The sequence below is a fragment of the Chlorella variabilis genome (genome assembly GCF_000147415.1).
Source record: "Chlorella variabilis unplaced genomic scaffold CHLNCscaffold_10, whole genome shotgun sequence".
In the NCBI taxonomy this organism is placed as follows: Eukaryota; Viridiplantae; Chlorophyta; class Trebouxiophyceae; order Chlorellales; family Chlorellaceae; genus Chlorella; species Chlorella variabilis.
In genome coordinates, this window is record NW_005435078.1 from 427731 (window position 1) to 443921 (window position 16191).

The 16191-nt window shown below is 68.3% G+C and overlaps 5 protein-coding genes across 5 annotated transcripts; 3 read left to right on the forward strand and 2 right to left on the reverse strand.

The window, feature by feature from the left end:
- Positions 1-49: 49 nt before the first annotated feature.
- Positions 50-1493, forward strand: CHLNCDRAFT_133818 (hypothetical protein; the record flags this gene model as incomplete). Its single annotated transcript, XM_005847507.1, has 3 exons — positions 50-151; positions 781-919; positions 1021-1493. The coding sequence occupies 3 exons, from the start codon at positions 50-52 to the stop codon at positions 1491-1493; spliced, it is 714 nt and encodes a 237-aa protein (XP_005847569.1).
- A 139-nt stretch (positions 1494-1632) lies between these two features.
- Positions 1633-6237, reverse strand: CHLNCDRAFT_57826 (hypothetical protein; the record flags this gene model as incomplete). The annotated part of the gene is made up of 15 exons (XM_005847679.1): positions 5991-6237; positions 5785-5840; positions 5572-5661; positions 5202-5424; positions 4843-4949; positions 4537-4671; positions 4315-4348; positions 3793-4199; positions 3536-3574; positions 3287-3356; positions 2995-3084; positions 2759-2829; positions 2524-2620; positions 2059-2168; positions 1633-1872 (listed from the first exon to the last, which is right to left on the reverse strand). The coding sequence occupies exons 1-15, from the start codon at positions 6031-6033 to the stop codon at positions 1633-1635; spliced, it is 1812 nt and encodes a 603-aa protein (XP_005847741.1). The 5' UTR covers positions 6034-6237.
- A 349-nt stretch (positions 6238-6586) lies between these two features.
- On the forward strand, positions 6587-10754 carry CHLNCDRAFT_133821 (hypothetical protein; the record flags this gene model as incomplete). Its single annotated transcript, XM_005847508.1, has 7 exons — positions 6587-7565; positions 7738-7839; positions 7982-9306; positions 9636-9745; positions 10106-10189; positions 10398-10475; positions 10637-10754. 7 exons carry the CDS (start codon positions 6587-6589, stop codon positions 10752-10754), a joined length of 2796 nt encoding a protein of 931 aa, XP_005847570.1.
- Positions 10755-11095: 341 nt separating this feature from the next.
- On the forward strand, positions 11096-14158 carry CHLNCDRAFT_133822 (hypothetical protein; the record flags this gene model as incomplete). The annotated part of the gene is made up of 8 exons (XM_005847509.1): positions 11096-11191; positions 11467-11640; positions 11775-11922; positions 12125-12248; positions 12410-12504; positions 12670-12864; positions 13063-13830; positions 13965-14158. 8 exons carry the CDS (start codon positions 11096-11098, stop codon positions 14156-14158), a joined length of 1794 nt encoding a protein of 597 aa, XP_005847571.1.
- Positions 14159-14657: 499 nt separating this feature from the next.
- Positions 14658-15858, reverse strand: CHLNCDRAFT_133823 (expressed protein; the record flags this gene model as incomplete). The annotated part of the gene is made up of 4 exons (XM_005847680.1): positions 14658-14809; positions 14965-15035; positions 15237-15348; positions 15543-15858. The coding sequence occupies 4 exons, from the start codon at positions 15856-15858 to the stop codon at positions 14658-14660; spliced, it is 651 nt and encodes a 216-aa protein (XP_005847742.1).
- Positions 15859-16191: the final 333 nt, after the last annotated feature.

Consider the following 16191-nt stretch of genomic DNA (forward strand, 5'->3'; position numbering starts at 1 on the left):
CTCACCCCGCCCCGCCCAGCGCTGCTCACCCTCCCCTTGCCACCTGCAGATGTTTGTGGAGAGCATGGATTTGACGGTGCAGCTGCACCGCATCTTTCTGGATGACAGCGGCCGGCAGCGGCAGGGGCTGACATCTCGTGAGAATCAGGAGGTGGGGGAGGAAGCGGGGAGCGTGTGGCATGTGTGCAGTTGCCTGTTGCTGGTGACTGTCAGCCCACTGTTCAGAACTGGGAGCTGCATTGCGCATGCTCTGCAGGGCCTCGGCATTATCATGCAGTTGGCTGTGCGCAGCCTGCCAGCACCATTGACTGCACGCATACTTACACGGGAGTGCGGTCAGGCACTCGATGCTGCGGTGAGCGAAGAGTCCAGTGTTGTGCATGGATTCCAGCCTGGTGTGCCAACTCACATTGGTGTGCCCACTCGGGCAGGAATGCAGGTTCAGGAGCTTGACAGCTCGCTGCTGCCATGGGCTAGCCGGATGGCCAATATTTTCCGTGCAGTGCTCATCGGCCTGCGGGCACCCGGGGCTACCCCTCGCCAGCTTATGTTGCTGCTGGGGCTGCCAGGCCTGATGACTTCACGGGCTGGCTATTCAACTGTGGCAGCAGAGCTGGAGCAGCTGAGCAACGCAAGGTGCAGCCCCTTGCTGGGCGCAGCTGAGATTCGCTTGCTGGTGCTGTGTGTGCAGCAGGATGCAGCCTGCGAGTTGGTGAGGCGAGATCTACAGAGCCAGAGGCGCAGCAGTGGCTGGCAGCGGCCCTGTCTGCCAACCGGCAGATGATGGAGCTTGATGCCAGCGCTGTGGCCTACTTGAACTTGAGGCGGGGTGATATGTTAGCCATCTTCCAAGGCCGCAGAAGCACCGAAGTTGTGGCTGCATACCGCTCGGCACTGCACGCCGCTCCAGAGCACAACTGTGAGTGCGGGGCGCTGGGCCGGTGTGGTTCACGTGTGGTGGTGCCTGCACCAAACCCGCGACTCACTTTCTGCCTGCTACTGCGCATGCGCCCGGTGCAGCCCACTTTGCAGAGATGGTGGCAGCTCTGCGCCTGTTCCAGGCTCTCATCGTTGGCGCCGCCGGACCGCGCTGGTCTCTGGAGGAGGTGCGCGGCCTGCTGGCGACCGCCAAGAGCGCGCTGGCCAAGTGCAAGCCCTGGATGCCTCCGGAATTGCACGATGATTTCAGGGGCATAATTGCCGATGGCACCCACTTTGTGAACGAGGCGGCAGCGCGCGGTCCTGAGCAGGCAATGCTGCCGGCCCTGGAAGGGACACAGCTGGACAAGACGCAATTCATCGCCGTCCCCAAGTGCAGCGGCTGCGGGCAGCATGCCAGCACCCTGAAGAAATGCTCCCGCTGGCGCACGGTGGCCTACTGCAGCCACGCCTGCCAGGTGCAGCACTGGAAGGAGGGCGGGCACAAGCAGCAGTGCGCACAGCTGGCGGCGGGCAGCACTGGCACTGGCAGCAGCAGCAGCAGCAGGACCTGAACAGTTGAACCTTTAATTGGCTTGCCGGATAGCTGGTTAAGACCTTTGCACAGTTGCACAGATGCAATTGCATGACTTGACTCAATACCAAATACTCGTGCAGAACAGCAACCGATACACTGCGCAACTGATACAGTTTTTATGACACTGCTGCACAGCCACTGGCGTCGCTCCCGCGGTCGCTGCTCCCCAGCCGCCGTATCCGCCCATCCAGCACCGGCGCAACCTCCCAGTGCCCCGTGGCCGGGTGCTTGCGCGCAATGTGGCTCACACCCGCCTCCTCCAGCCGCTGCTGGCTGCGCGTGGCGTACAGCTCGCTGCTCTTCAGCAGGCGGTCGGCCGCTCGCCGCCAGGCGGGCACCCGCCCCGTGTTCTCCATCTGCGGCCAGGGCGCAGGGGGCAGCAGCGAGGGCTGGCAGCTGGGGAGCTGGGAAACGGAGGAGGAAGCAGGGGCAGCAGATGCCAGCGCTTGCTGCCACATCAAGGCCCTCCCCGGCAATGGCCTCTGCCCAGCTGCTTGCCCCATGCACCCCAGCCTGGATGGCCCAGGAGCGCAGGCGCTCACGTAGCGGTTGGCCATCCGCAGCACCATGAAGTGGTTCATGACGACGGTGGGCAGCAGCGGCGTGCAGTCGCAGTCGCACAGCAGCTGGGAGCCCATCAGCGCTTCGTAGCCTGCGGCAGCAGCATCCCACCACAGCAGGCCGGCGTCAGCGCGGCGGGCCCTCGCCAGACGCGGCAGCAGGCCAGCGGGCCGGCAGAAAGGAAGGTGGAAAGAAGGCAGGGATCAGAGATGGCCGGTCAGGGGTTGGCTGATCTGGCTGCAGCAGCCACCCACCATCTTTGCCTTCAGCCAAGTACTGCTTCGTGGCGAGGCTATACAGCTTCACTGCAGTGGCAACGGCAGACAGAGGTGGCGGCTCGGCACAGGCGCAGTGCATGGCAGCGCCCTGGCGGCAGCCGGCACATGCACGGTGGCTCCCGCCGGCGCTGCACAGCCAGCGGTGCTGGCGTGCCGAGCGGTCCCCACCTGGATCAAGCGGCTCGCCGCCCACCATCACACTGTCTGCCACGATGCGCTGGCCCGGCGGCTGAGACGTGTCAAACACAAACCGGATGCCAGACACCTACACACAACAGGTGGCGGGGAGGAGCGGGTGAGAGCCCAGGTCGGCGGGCGACTCCAACCAGCATGCATGGCTGCAACAGGCGCCCCCCCTCCGCATGCCGTGCCTGCTGCCTGCCTGCGCCGCTGGCGGCCCCACCTGCGGAAACCGCCCCTCCAGCTTGGGCCACTCGTACACTCCATTCTCTAGCGCCTCCAGCAGCTGGGCGCCTGCACACGCAGCAGCGGCGGTAGGCAGGAAAGCATTGGGCATTGCTGTCATCGGCACTCCTCGGGCTGAACCGGCGGCAGCGCGGCGTTGAGGCGTGCGCCGAAGGCAACAGGGCACGAGGGCAAGAGAGGGTGGGCAGCAAGGGAGGCAGGGGAACAGCCAACCTGAGACCTGGATCACCACAGTCTCATCCAGCATGGGCAGGATGCTAACCAGATCGCGGTGGGTCAGCTCCCCAGCTGGGTGGATCCGGTCTGCAGGGCACGGCATAACTACGAGACATGAGAACGGCGGGCCATGGACGCCAGGAAGCAGTCAAGGCAGGCAGCCAGGGTTGCAGCGACATGCCACGACATGCCGCTGCGGTCACCCTCTGGCAGGTGGCAATGCCCCGTCCTGGCAATACAACGGCAGCGTGTTGCCTGAGCGCAGCGTGCCGCCGTTGAGGAGCGCCACGTCGCAGCGGCAGGCCTCCCGCCACACGTCGCACACAAAGTTGCCCAGATTGCTCTCCCCTGTTCGGACCCTGCAGGCAGGAGGCAGGCACGGCAACCCCAGGCAGGCTTGGTCAATGTGCATGGCTCAGGCTCAACCGCATGCATGCAGGCTGGCAAGAATCAAACCGAATCCAATGAGCAGTGGCTGCCGGCGCCAGCAAGCGCACGTGGCAAAGCGGCCGTCCAGGTCGGTGGCTGTGGTGCCCACCACCACACCCATTCGCTCCCCCATCTGCTGCTTGTAGCGCTGCACAGCAGGCAGGCAAGCCAAGCCGGCGTGGTGGATGCTCAGCGGCAGCCCTGGTGGCAGCCTGCTGGTGCCCTGCTCGTCGCATCGCCAGCTGCCACCGGCCGGCAGTGGCAGCCAGGTCCGAGGCAGCTTTGGTGGGGCCGGACGCTATGCACGCTGCGCAGCACTCGCCGTGTGCATCGCACGCTATGCATGCTGAGCAGCCAGCGCCCCACCTCCACGATGGCCGCCACCTCAGCATCCTCCGGCACATCAGATGTGATGGTGTGGCGCAGGCAGCGCACCGCGATGGTGGGCCCGCCGCCTGGCTGGCTGTTCCCCACCGGCCGGCAGCTGCGCAGCGAGGTGGCCAGGCTGGCATCCGCGGCCGCCTCGTACACCGCCACGGCCGGCGCAGGCACCACCGGCACGGCAGCGCCGGCGCCGTCTGCCCGTGGCGAGGTGGCGCCGCGGGGGCTGGCTGCGCCATCCCTGGGCGAGCCCACCGGGGTGCCCACCAGCCCGGGCACGCAGGCGCGGTGGGCTCCCGGCGACGGCGGCGGTACGGCGTGCGCCGAAGGGTCAAGAGGGTCTGCCCCAGCGGGTGTCAGCGTGACCTTGATTTCCGTCAGATCTTGGAAGTCTGTGCACGCCAGAGGGGTGGGTGGCAGGGGACAGCTGTCAGGCTGGCCGGCATGCGGCGGAAGCAGGCGGTCACGGCACAGCATCCTGCTTGGCAGGGCACGGCCGCCGCTCACCAGTGCCGCTCTTCACAACGACTGTGCCGTGGGGCTGCAGGGGAGCAGGCCAGCAGTAGGGCCCCGCGCAACATGCAGCAACTCAGGCAGGCGCAGGCTCTGGCAGGCTCCAGATGGGATGGGAGCACCTGTGACGGGAGGGAGACGGCCGGGCACCAGCCGGCCGTGCCCAACACCGCAGTGTGGCACCCTGCGCTGCTACACCCTGTGTCCCTCACCCACCTCGCTCCGCAGCAGGAAGCAGTCATGGTCATGCCCTCCCAACACCAAATCGATGCCGGGGGCCTCCCTGGCCAGGCGCATGTCGTTGGGCAGCCGCATGTGGGTGAGAGCCACCACCAGCTCCGCGCCCTGCTCCTGCACGGGGCGACAGGACGGGCACGCAGGGGCAAGTGGCCGGCCAGGCCAGGTCAGCAGAGCCGGAACAACCCAAGCCTTGCTCCCAGCAGGGGACTCGTGTGCCCACGCTGGCATCCTGGGGTGGGATGGCAGGCCCTCGAGCCTTGCCCAGCCCCCGCCCTGCCTCACCCGCAGCTGCGCCGCCAGGCGCTCGCCCTCCTGCACAAAATCGAGGTAGGTCACCTCATCCGCATCCACGCTGGCCAGCGTGGTCAGCCACTCCTGCTCCACCAGGCCTGCACCCGAGGAGCCATGCACCGCAAGCGCGTCGGCGGTACATGACACCGCGCAAGTCGGCGGCCCCGCCCGACGGTGCGGATGTGGGCAGCTGCACTGCCTGTGCAGATAGTGTGCTCGTACTCGCATTGCCATGCCTCTAGCCCATGCACACTGCTACCCAACCGATGCACGAAACCCTTGGGACAGGCCGACCCTCCTGGCCCGCTCGATTACACACCACAGCATGCCCGACCTCCCAACCCACTCACCGACCAGCCCAACCTTGATGCCCTGCCAGTCCAGCAGCACACTAGGGGCAGCGCCGCCCAGGGGGGCGCCCGTCTGTACATCCAGCACGTTGGCCATCAGCCAGGGGAAGGAGCACTCGGAGGCGCGCTGCTGGAAGTTTTCCACGCCGTAGTCGAGGTCGTGGTTGCCCACGCAGCAGGCCCGGATGGCGCAGCAGTTGAGCACCTCCACCATCTGCTTGCCCTGCAGGGCCAGGCGCGCGGCAACGGACGGCGAGGAAGCAGCGGGGTGGGGGTCTGGCAGCACTGGGGAGCTGCTGAGGTGCGAGCTATCCGCTGCTGCTGCTGCTGCTGCTGTCAATGATGATGATGATGCCGCAGCCGCTCGTGCCTGCGTGATGGTTGACAGCATGCTGGGGTTGAAGACGTCGCCAGAGTGGAGGACCAGGGCGGTGGGCCCAAAGGTCCTGATCTTAGCGGCCTGCAGGAGGATGCCCATTGTGTGTGACGACAAAAGGAGGTGCGTGCGGGAGGGACCCACACCAGCAGGGACTGCTTCTCCTGGGCATGCATGCGGCAGGCGGGCAGGCGGGCAGGCGCGCACCATGCGGGCCGCGCCACCGACGGGCTCCCGCTGCCTGGCCTCTATATCATAGCAGTCTGCAGCGGAGGCGGACCAAAGGTGAGGCAACCAGGCGGCAACGTGCTGGGCAAGACACAGGTTTAGCCAGCTGCAGCGGATGGACCAGCAGCATTCAGACATCCAAAGCCAGCTTGGTCAGTATAGGGACGCCCCAGACAAGCGCTTGCCATTGAAATGGAGGATGGTGAGGGTGCGTGGCGCCGAAGCCATGGCGGAAGGCGGCCCGCGCGGCGGGGGAAAGCAGCTGGTATCGGCTGAGCTGAACCGATGCAGCTTGGGGCTGATCAAGACAATGCTAGCCTGCCATTGCTGCTGGCAGGCGGCTTTCTCCCGGGCTAGAGAGCTCCTGAGGCCAGCTGCTGCCTGTCGCCAAGCCCTGCGATCGCCTGGGACTTGCCACAAGATGTCGCCAATTCGGAACCATGAACGCCCAGAGGCTGCAGCCCTCTATTCAGGCCGGTTTCTTGCAACCAAAGTACAAGTGGTGTACTTTCAGCCCGGTTTTGCCCATTTTCCCAGCCCCCGGGAGTCAAACAACGTGCAATTTGTTCTGACGGGCAGCGTCATTGCATTGAGAGGTGCATCCTGTGACCGATCGAGGTGCCCCTTGCGTTCGCCTTCGCTGCCGCCCTCCAGCGCCGGATAATCGCGCCAGTGAGCCCGCAGCAGCGGCGCCGCCTGAACACGGCAGAGAGCAACCGCACCGGGCCGGGTAGTGGCAGGCGCGGCGGCGGCGGTGGAGGTGCCTGTCTGCTGTCGGTCCATGCCTAGCCAGGGCCTGTCTCAGAGCCACTCGCAGGACCTGGCCATCTCACTGACGCTAGAGGACGAGTTTCCTGAGCTCTCGGCCAGCCAGGTGCTGGCAGCACTGCAGCAGGCGGGCGGCAGCCTCGAGGCGGCACGCCAGCTGTGCTCGCGGGCAGTCTCCGCTGCAGCCTGCCACCCAGGCAGCGCAGCGCAGCAGGGCGCCCCGCAGCAGCACCGGAAGTGGTGGCCCGCATCCCAGTTCTGCCCCGTTGAGCCCCTGGTGGCCACCAGGAGCAGCAGCTTTGGCAACAGCACCGCCACCAGCAGTAGTGCAGCCAGGCGGCCGCTCCTGGTGCCTCACCAAGTCGTGCCTGCCCAGAGGAGCCCCGCCACATCGGGTCTGGCCACCTACCAGCAGCCCGCCATGCAGCCCTCTGCAGGTGGCGCCCGCGGCGGCAGCCAGCCAGGCGTGGGCCAGCAGTCGCCCGCCACATCCGCCATTCGCCGGCTGGTCGGCGGCGCCAGTGGCGACGCCCCCAGCAGCAGCAGCACCGCCGCCGCTGCCAACGTCAGGCCTCCAGGCGGCATCCTGCAACGCAGCACCGTGGCAGCCAGTACCACCGGCAGCACGAGCAGCGGCAGCGGCAGCGCCCCCGCAGGCGCCCTGCCCGCCGCTGCGCAGCGCCGCCAGCGCGAGGCGGCGCAGGGGGAGCGGCAGCCGCTGCGCCCGCACTATGCCGCCGTCTTCCTGACCGACAAGAGCCGCCAGCAGCTGCTGCAGCACGTGCCGCCGCTGCACGAGGTCGTGACTGCAGACCACATGACGGTCGCCTACCAGCCTTCCTTGGACGAGTGCCTGGCGCTGCCGCTGGGCCGCGAGGCAGCGCTATTTGTGGCGGGCGCGGCGGCAGACTACCGGGCGCAGGCAGTGGCCGTGGAGCACCCCTCCTGGCTGCCCTTCCTCTCCGGGACGCCGCCGCACGTCACCGTGTCGGGTAGGGCGGCGCCGCAGCCGCTCTCCTGCTCCCTGGGCTGCGCGGCTGGAGCTAAGTGTGGAGGTTCCTACTGCCGCCACTGTCCCCACCCTACTCCTACTGATGCATATGGCTGTGATGCCTTCACTTTATTCACGTGGTGCCGTGCTGTGCTGCCCTCTGCCGCCTGCAGTCGGGGAGGAGGTGCCGGGCAAGGAGGCGGGCGACGTGACGGCGGCGGCGCTGGAGCAGCCTGGCATGCTGGCGCCTGTGGCTCGCCTCAAGCTGCTGCAGGGTGGGTTGCCGGCTGCTGGCGCGGTCGATCGGTGTAGCCGTTGGCAGGGCGGCGCTACAGCCTGGCAGCGGCCCTCAATGCTTCCCTCGCTGCTGGCACGTCCTTGCATGATGCTGGCGTGGCGGAATTGCCTGGCCTGCAGGCGTGGTGGGCGTTCAGCTGTCAGACGGCAGCCGCGTGTATGCGGCAGACGAGCTGCAATCCAGGCTGGCGGCTGCGGCGCCCACGCCAGCAGCGCCGCGCACTGGAGGACCTGCTCGCATCCTGAAGCGCGGAGCCGCGGCGCCGGCAGCCCCGCGAGGGACTGCGGAACCGGCTGCGGCGGCAGAGCCGGCCACTGAGCCAGCCGTCCCTGCAGCATCCCCGCCACCTGCCACTGCCACCACCAGCAGCAAGGCAGCAGCCTGGGATCTGGATTCGCTGATGGATCAGCTTCACCTAGCCGAGCAGCCGGCAGCCCCACCAAGCGGCCCCGCCAGCAGCAGCAGCAGCGCCGGCCCGGCGGCAGCCCAGCCGCAGCCGCGGCGCGGCCTGCTCAAGCTGCCGGCCGCCGTGGCAGCCGAAATGGCGGCTCCTGCAAGGGAAGACGCGGGTCCAGCGGCCGGCAGCAGCAGCAGTGGCATCAGCATCAGGGGCCCGCCGCGCCCGCTTGCCGTGCGCCGGCCGCAGCAGCCGCAGCAGCAGCCCCCTGCACCCCGGAAGCAGGAGCAGCAAGGGTACGGCGCCGGCGCTGGTTCCAGTGAGGGCTTCTGGGCGGAGCCAGCTGCTGCCGTCACTGTGCTGGGCAAGACAGTGGAGGAGGAGGCAGCCGAGGCGGCTGCCGGCGATGCCCCGCTGGACATGGTCAGCAGCCTGGCCTTCCTGCTGCCGCCAGAGCGCGATGCGGCCAAAACGCCAGCAGCCACGGCGGCGGCGGCGGTGGTGTCAGAGCTGGGCCCCGGGTACGAGACCAGCAGCAGCAGCATCGCAAGCCTGGGGGAGCCGCAGCAGCAACTGGATGGGGAGGTGGCAGCCGCCGCCGTGGTGGACCCGCAGCTGCTGCAGCTGCTGCAGCTGCAGTTCCCGGCGCTGCACGAGTTGGTGGTGGAGACGGCGCTGCGCATGCACGGCGGCAGCCTGCAGGCCGCCGCCCAGTTCTTGGGGGTGCTAGACCAGCAGCAGCAGGGCCTGGCCGCAGCGGCAGCCGCGCAGCAGGCAGGGGCGGGGCCGCGGCAGCCCACGCTGGGCGCCTACTTGCAGCACGTGCTGCCTGAGGGCGGGCCCGCTGATGGGGCCTACGACTTTGTGCCACCCAGCAGCAGCAGCAGCAGCAGCCCCGCCAGCTTTGCAGACTCCGGCTACGACATGTACCACCCAGGCGCTGCGGCCGCCGCTGGAGGAAAGCAGCGCGCGGGCGCCCCCGCCGCCGGGCGCGGCTGGCAGCAGCAGCAGCAGGGAGGCGGCGGGCGAGGAGGCAGGGGTGCCAAGGTGAAGCGCAACGCTGGCGACGATCCCATGTCTGCGACTGAGCGGCAGGCAATGAACCTGCACCTCACCGCCAAGCGCATCTACACGCAGGCACGCCCAGCCGCGCTGCTGCTGCTGCCGCTGCTGCTGCCGCCTTGCCGCGGGGCCGCGGGAATGTGCAAGCTCCGCCTCCAATCCTCTCTTTTGCTGCCAGAGGCCTCGCCAGACCAAGGCCGGCTGAGCCTCACGGCGAGCCGCTGCCTGCTGAGGTGATGGCATGCGCCCTCCTGCGCCATACCCCCACCCCCACCCCACCCGCCCCCCGCCGCCGCCTCACCCACCGCCTGCAGGCCGCCCAGGAGGCGTTTGCCACGGGCCAGGCAGCGCTGGGCAAAGAGATGCAGGCGACGGCGCGGGCCCACGCTGACGCCGCCAGCTCAGCGCGCCGCCGCGCCAACGTGTCTGCCTTCAGGCGAGGCCCCTGCTGCCCGCCACTCCCCTGCTGCCTTTCCCAAGCTTTTCTGGCACCTGCACTTGCGCAGCAAGCCCCCCAACAACTCACCCCCAACTCCTGGTGCCCCACCGCCCCCCGCTGCATACCCGCAAGCGGGCGGATCCTGCGTCCCCTGCCCCTCCTTCACCTCCCTCTCCCTTCCCTCTCCCCTGCCCCTCCTTCACCTCCCTCTCCCTTCCTTCTCCCCTGCCCCTCCTTCACCTCCCTCTCCCTTCCTTCTCCCCTGCCTGCCTGCCTGCCTGCCTGCCTCCCTCCCTGCCTGCCTCCCTCCCTGCCTCCATCCTTGCCTGCCTCCCTGCCCTGCAGGTCCACCAACGCCGCCGTCATGAACAGCTTCACTCTGGACCTGCATGGCCAGCACGTGGACGAGGCGCTGCAATCGCTGGAGAGGTGGGGCGGGCTGCTTGCTGCCTACCGGCCGTGATGGTGGTGGTGGCGGTGGTGGTGGTGGTGCTGGTCACAGGGGTAGTAGATGGAGGCGGTGGGCCTTGGAGCGAGCTTTGCCTGCCAACCCTGCGGGTGGAGATGGCGACGCGCCACGCCACCATACCCTGCCGCTCATTGACCGTCTCGCCTCCTGCCCCGGCCCTCCTGGCAGGTATCTGCTGACGCTGGGCGGGCTGGGCCACCCAGGCGGCGTGAGGCTGCAGGTCATCACAGGCCTGGGGCGGCACAGGTGAGCTGCTGGGGGCTAGCTGCGCGGCACGCACAGCCGCCGCTGCCGCGTGCTACAGGCGATGGGAACCGGCAGCAGGTGGTTGGCATGCCTCCTTACCTCTCCCCAGTGCACCCACGCTAACACTGGCCCTGGCCCTGCCCTGTGCCCTGCGCATGCAGCGTTGGCAACGTGCCGCGCGTGCTGCCCGCGGTGGTGCGCTATCTCAGCGATGCCGGCTACAAGTTCGATTCAGAGGAAGGCAACCCGGGCATCGTCAACGTCATGATTGGTTGCTGAGGGCTGGTGCCAGGCGCACACCAGACGGGCGAATCCTGCAGCTGTGGCGCCCGCCCGTCACCGGACGCAACCGCCTGCTGCGATGCGACCAAGGCCGCCTCCCCATTCTGCGCGTGATTCACGCCCTGCCATGCCATTGCACCACTTTTCACAATGTGATTGAAATTCAGCAGCAGCAGCCGCCGCCGCAGCAGCAGCAGCAGCAGTATCACACTGCGCAGCCCAGTGCTGACGTGGCGGGCGGGGTTTGCTAGTACCAGGACATCGCCCCCGTATCGATCCATCTCTTTGCACCGACACGCGCATGGCGTCCGTACATGCCACTTAGAAGCCGATTGGCCATGGGAGCCACGGCCTCAAGGTTGGCCCCCAGGAAGTCTCAGGGGGCGGCCCTGCTCAAGGCCACACGCGGCGGCGATGTCGGCAGAGCGGAAGACGTGAGTTGCGGGTCGGGGCGGCCGCGCTGTGTTGGGTGCCGCCGAGTGCCCGCAGCGCACGCCTGCCCTCCCGTCTCTGAGGGGTGCAGAACAGCACTGAGACGCCACGCAGCGATTGAAAAGACCTTGCCGGCCCACGCTGGCTGGGCCAATTGGGACCCTTCCTCGCCGCCCTCGCCCCAGTCAACCGCCCGCCGCCACCGCGGCCGCGCGCCCTCTCGACCAATTCCCATGCCGCTGGGCTCCGATCGTTTGCCTCCCTTGCCCACCCGCAGATTCTGGAATCCAGCCCTGGCGCGGCGGCCTACTGCACGCTGGAGGGGCTGACCCCGCTGCACGTGGCGGCGGGCGCCCGGAATGCCGACCTTCTCGAACGGCTGCTCATCGCGCTGCGCCAGGCGGGCAGCCACCGGCAGCCCAAGGCCGCCAAGAAGTCGTTCAGCAAGACGGTGGGCGCTGCGGAGGCGGCTTTTGCTGAATCCTTTCTCGGCACAACGCACAGCTGTGGCGGTTTGGTTCTTGGCGCGCCAGCGCGGCTCCTTTGCGCCTGCCATCTGCCCACAATGCCCCGTGCCTCCTGCAGGTCAACCAGAAGAACGTGCACGGCCAGACGTGCCTGATGATTGCCTGCAAAGCCGGCGCCGCCGACTGCGTGCGGCTGCTGGTGGAGGCTCGGGCCGATGCCACGCTTTTCGACGACCTCAACCAGCGCAGCTGCCTGCACTATGCAGGTGAGTTGGCGGAAACACTGTGCGCGGGCGCCGGGCTTGCATCTGTGCTTGGAGCTTTGCAGCCTGCGCAGCCGCAGAGGGCTGTGCAACACAGACGCCGCAGGGATGTGGGGCTGGCTCGGTGCCCCTTGCACCTCCCCTCCTCTGGCTCAGCATCCTCGTCCCCCGCCCCTCGCTGCTGCCCTGCCGCGCCGCCCTTCAGCGATGTATGGCTGGGCTGAGGCGATAGAGGCGCTCCTGGAGGATGAGTCGGTTGTGAGGGCCGGCGACGGGCATCAGCAGCCGCTGCGCGAGGCGATGATGGCAGACAGCCAGGGCCACCACAGGTGCGGCGCACTGAGCACGCTCGCTCCGCTGTGCAGGCACTCGCCGCGCAGGCAGCATGTGCGTGGGCTGGACGCTCCCCACGCATCAGCCTGAGCAGCATGCCGTCCTGCTGGTGTTACACGACATGCCCTGCCTCCCACGCCTCCTCCTCTTGCGGCAGGTACATCGATGGCCGCGACGGCTACGGCCTGGCGCCGCTGCACCTGGCCGCCAGCCAGGGCCACCTGGCCGCCGTCAAGGTCCTGCTCAAGTGGGGTGCCTGCCTCACAGGCGCGTCCCGCTGCCCGCCCGCTGCTGGCAGGCCCTTCTGCCTGCGGCCTGCGGCCTGGACGCCAGCCCTGCCTGCGCCCTGCCCACCCTCAAAACCTACCCCTCGACCTGCCGCCCCCTGCGCTGCCCCCTTTGCTGCCGTGCCTGCAGTAAGGTGCAACGTGGCGTACAACCTGGGCTCTACAGACCCCTGGACCCCCGCCTCCACGCCGCTGCACTTTGCGGCGGCGGGGCGCGGCCGCATCGTGGCCGCCATCCTGCAGGCGGCGGCGGAGCAGGAGCAGCAGGCGCTGGCCGAGGGGCGCGGGCCGCCGCTGGACATCCGCCTGCTGCAGGACTTCAGGGGTGGGTGTGGTCCGGGCGGGGGCTGGAGGCGGAGTGTGTTGTGCGCGGCAGCAGGGTTGGGCCGGCTGGGACTGGACGCAACGGCGGTGGTGAGCAAACAGCGGAACAAGGGGCAGTTTGGGTGCCCGGGTCCCAGTCTCTGACACTCCCCTACTGCATCCCTTCCAACCGTGCCCTTCGCCGCCTGCCGCTCCACAGGGCACCGGCCATACGACATTGCGATGGCGGCGGGCTACCGCTCGATAGCATGGGCGCTGAACCCGCGGGTGCCGCTGGCGGCGCTGCTGCAGCGCGCGACGGCCACGCCGGCGGTGCCCTCCCTGGCGCTGCTGGCAGCTGCCGCCCTGCGGCGCCAGCTCACCCAGCGCCTCGCTGAGCTGGCAGGCGCGGTGGCGGAGGCTCGCAACAATGGCGCCGCCGCCGTGGCAGAAGACGCCGGCGGCAGGCGGGGCGGCGGCAGCAGGCGCAGCGGCATGCCCCCGTCGAGAGAGGGCTCGGGGCACGGCGGCAGCAGCTACGCTGCCTATGCGGCGGCAGCAGGGGCAGCAGGCCGGACCCTGCAGGCGGCAGTCGTGGCGCGGCTGAGCAGCGGCCCCAGCGTTGGCCGCCTGAGCTCTGCCGGCGGCGGCGGCCCCGGTGCCAGCACGCACCGCCGCCAAGGCAGCTTTGGCAGCGGCCTCCCCGCCACGCACTCCCGGCATGCCAGCGAAAGCGGCATGGGCAGCAGCCTGCACGGCTTCCAGCCGCCCGCTCCGCCTGCAGCCAGGGCCGGCAGCTGGCGTGGCCGGAATGCGCTCGACCCAGCCTTCTCGCCCGGCTCGGCGCCAGCGGGGCAGGAGCTGCTGTGCAGCAGCGCCACCGCCTCGCCTGCTGCCGTGGGCCTGCTCAGCGTCGCTGACGGGGTTGCCACGGCCAGCCCCATCATTCAGTGCGCCCGCACAGCCACATCAGTCACCTCTGTGGCAGGTGAGGGGCGCGTTTGCCTGCGCTAAGCGCACAGCTGCGGCCCGGCTGTGCCAGCCCTTGACAAGTTGGCAGCACATCCCCGTAGCCACCCGGCAACCACCGTCTGTTGGCTCCTGTCTCCTCCCTCCCTGCAGGCTGCCCCGTCTGCCTCGACTCGCGCCTTGAGGTGGCCATCTCTCCCTGCGGCCACGGCCTGTGCCTGGACTGCGCCCAGCATCTGACCCAGGCAGAGGACGGCTGCGGCGGGCCCCTGGGCACCACGGCGGTGCTGCCGCTGTGCCCCTTGTGCCGCGGCCTGATGGCTGGCTTCAAGATGCTGCCGGCGTAGAGATGATGAAACGAACATGATGCGGCTCAAGCCTTCATTGTGCATGAACTGCAACTCAAGCACATTTTTGAATCAGAAGGGCCGAGAACCGTGCATCCCTCATGCGCGTGCCCCTTTTGATTGGAACTTGAATCAGTACTCTCGCTCTAGTGAATCATCACCAGCCTACTTGCCTCCTTTTCATGTCGCTTACTGCTTTGTCTGTCAGCACGCTTTCTTGTCTCTCACACCCAGCCGCGTCATACCACTCGCGATTCAGCAGCCCCGTGCGTAGCACTCAATCAGTTGCAAATGCGCAGCAGCGAAAAAAAAAGCCGCGCAGCGGCGGCACAATTTAAGTGAATGTTGGTCTTAGTGCGCATTCCAAGTTGACAAATTTTCTCCTCTCGCAGGGTGGGGGCAGTGTGGCGGTGAATCTAGCAGCGCCATTGCCGAGTGGCTGGCCGCAGCTGCCAACGCATTGTGCTTGCAGCCGCCTGGCAGGCCCTTGCCATCGGGCTCACAGGCCCCTGAGGTCGCTGGCGATGTTGGCAGCCGAGACCCAGGCCTTGAAGGAGCCGACGGTGGCCACAAAGCCGCGCTTGGCGTCGGAGGCAGAGCCGCTGGCCGCCGCCCCCTCCAGCGCAGACAGGCTGGACAGGACGGAGGCGGCTGCAAGGTAGTGTACAGCAGAAAAGGGGAAGGCATGGAACCAACTAGCAAAGCGGCCCAGCTACCTGAGCCGGGCATCCACAGGGCCAACATGGTGCCGGGACCAACAACCGCTTGATTACGCAGGCACGTGGCGCGGTTTATGCGGGGCGCACCCGAGCTCTTGGCTGCGTCTGTGTAGGACAGCTTCTCGGTAGCCGACTGGAAGTCGCGCACCCAGGAGCCGCTGCAAGGGAGGCGGGCGGGCAACCTCCTGTGTGAGAGAGTGTGTGCGTGCTTGCGGTGGTGTGTGGGCGGTGTTGACGGTGTGCATGTAGGCAGCGGAAGAAGCCAAGCCAGGAGGTGCATGGCACAGGGCTGTTCAGGCTGGCATGCGCCGCCCCACTATCGGCCTGCCGGGCCGCTCCCGCGTGGTGCGCATGCGCACCTGAGGGCGGAGGCGGCGGCCTTGACGTCGCCAGCCTCCAGCGCGGCGCCGCTGATGGCCAGGCTGTTGATCGCCTTCTGCACCGGGATCAGCTCCTGCTCCAGCACGCGGTCTGCAGGAGAGGAGGGAGGATGGAGCGGCACACGTGAGGTTGCAGGGCAGTTGGGGGCGCTGATTGGTGGGACCCTGCTGAGGATGCGTGATGCTGGCGCGGAGAAGCTGTGTCGACACAGGGGAGCGGCTCTGCAGCAGCGGTGCAGCCCTTTGCGGCATGCAAGCTGGGCAGCTGCCGGCAGCGCCACGCACCCAGACCGCGGGCGGAGCGCGAGAAGGCCTGCTCCGCCTGCCGCTCGCTGGCCAAGCGGGCCTGGCGGTTGGCCCGCGCTTTCTGCACCAGCTCCTCGTCATCGTCGTCAGGGATGAGGGCCAGGGCGCGGCTGGCGGGCAGCAGCACGGGCGCGGCGGCCAGCAGGCCCGCCACGCTGCGCCGTGCCAGGAGCGGCTGCTGCTCGGGCTCGCCCGCCACCGCGGCGCGCACCACGGCCGCGCGGCTGGAGCTGCTGCGGGGCGCACGGGCGCCGCTGGCCGCAAAGGGCTTCGCCACAGCGCACACGGCCTGCATCCTTCTGCAGCACACCAAAAGGGGGCAGCCAGCCAGCGCGATGTGTCGGCGGCGCGCCCCATTGTTGGATCTGACCACGGGCTGCCAATGGAGCAGGGCGATGGCCGCTGCACTGGCCGCTTGCACCTTCCAGCGCCACCCTGCACGGCACCACAACACACCTTATCGCTGGCTTGGTTGAAGGCCGTGGGGCGGTGTCGAGGAAGCGGAAAAGAGTATAAAGCTAGATGGTGTGATGCCTTGGGTGCCCAGCCGCGTCGCGCCTGCTGTGCGCCGGGCTGTGCACTGTCCTGCCGACTGCTTACAGCGGATCACCAAGAGCACCCTGTCTCT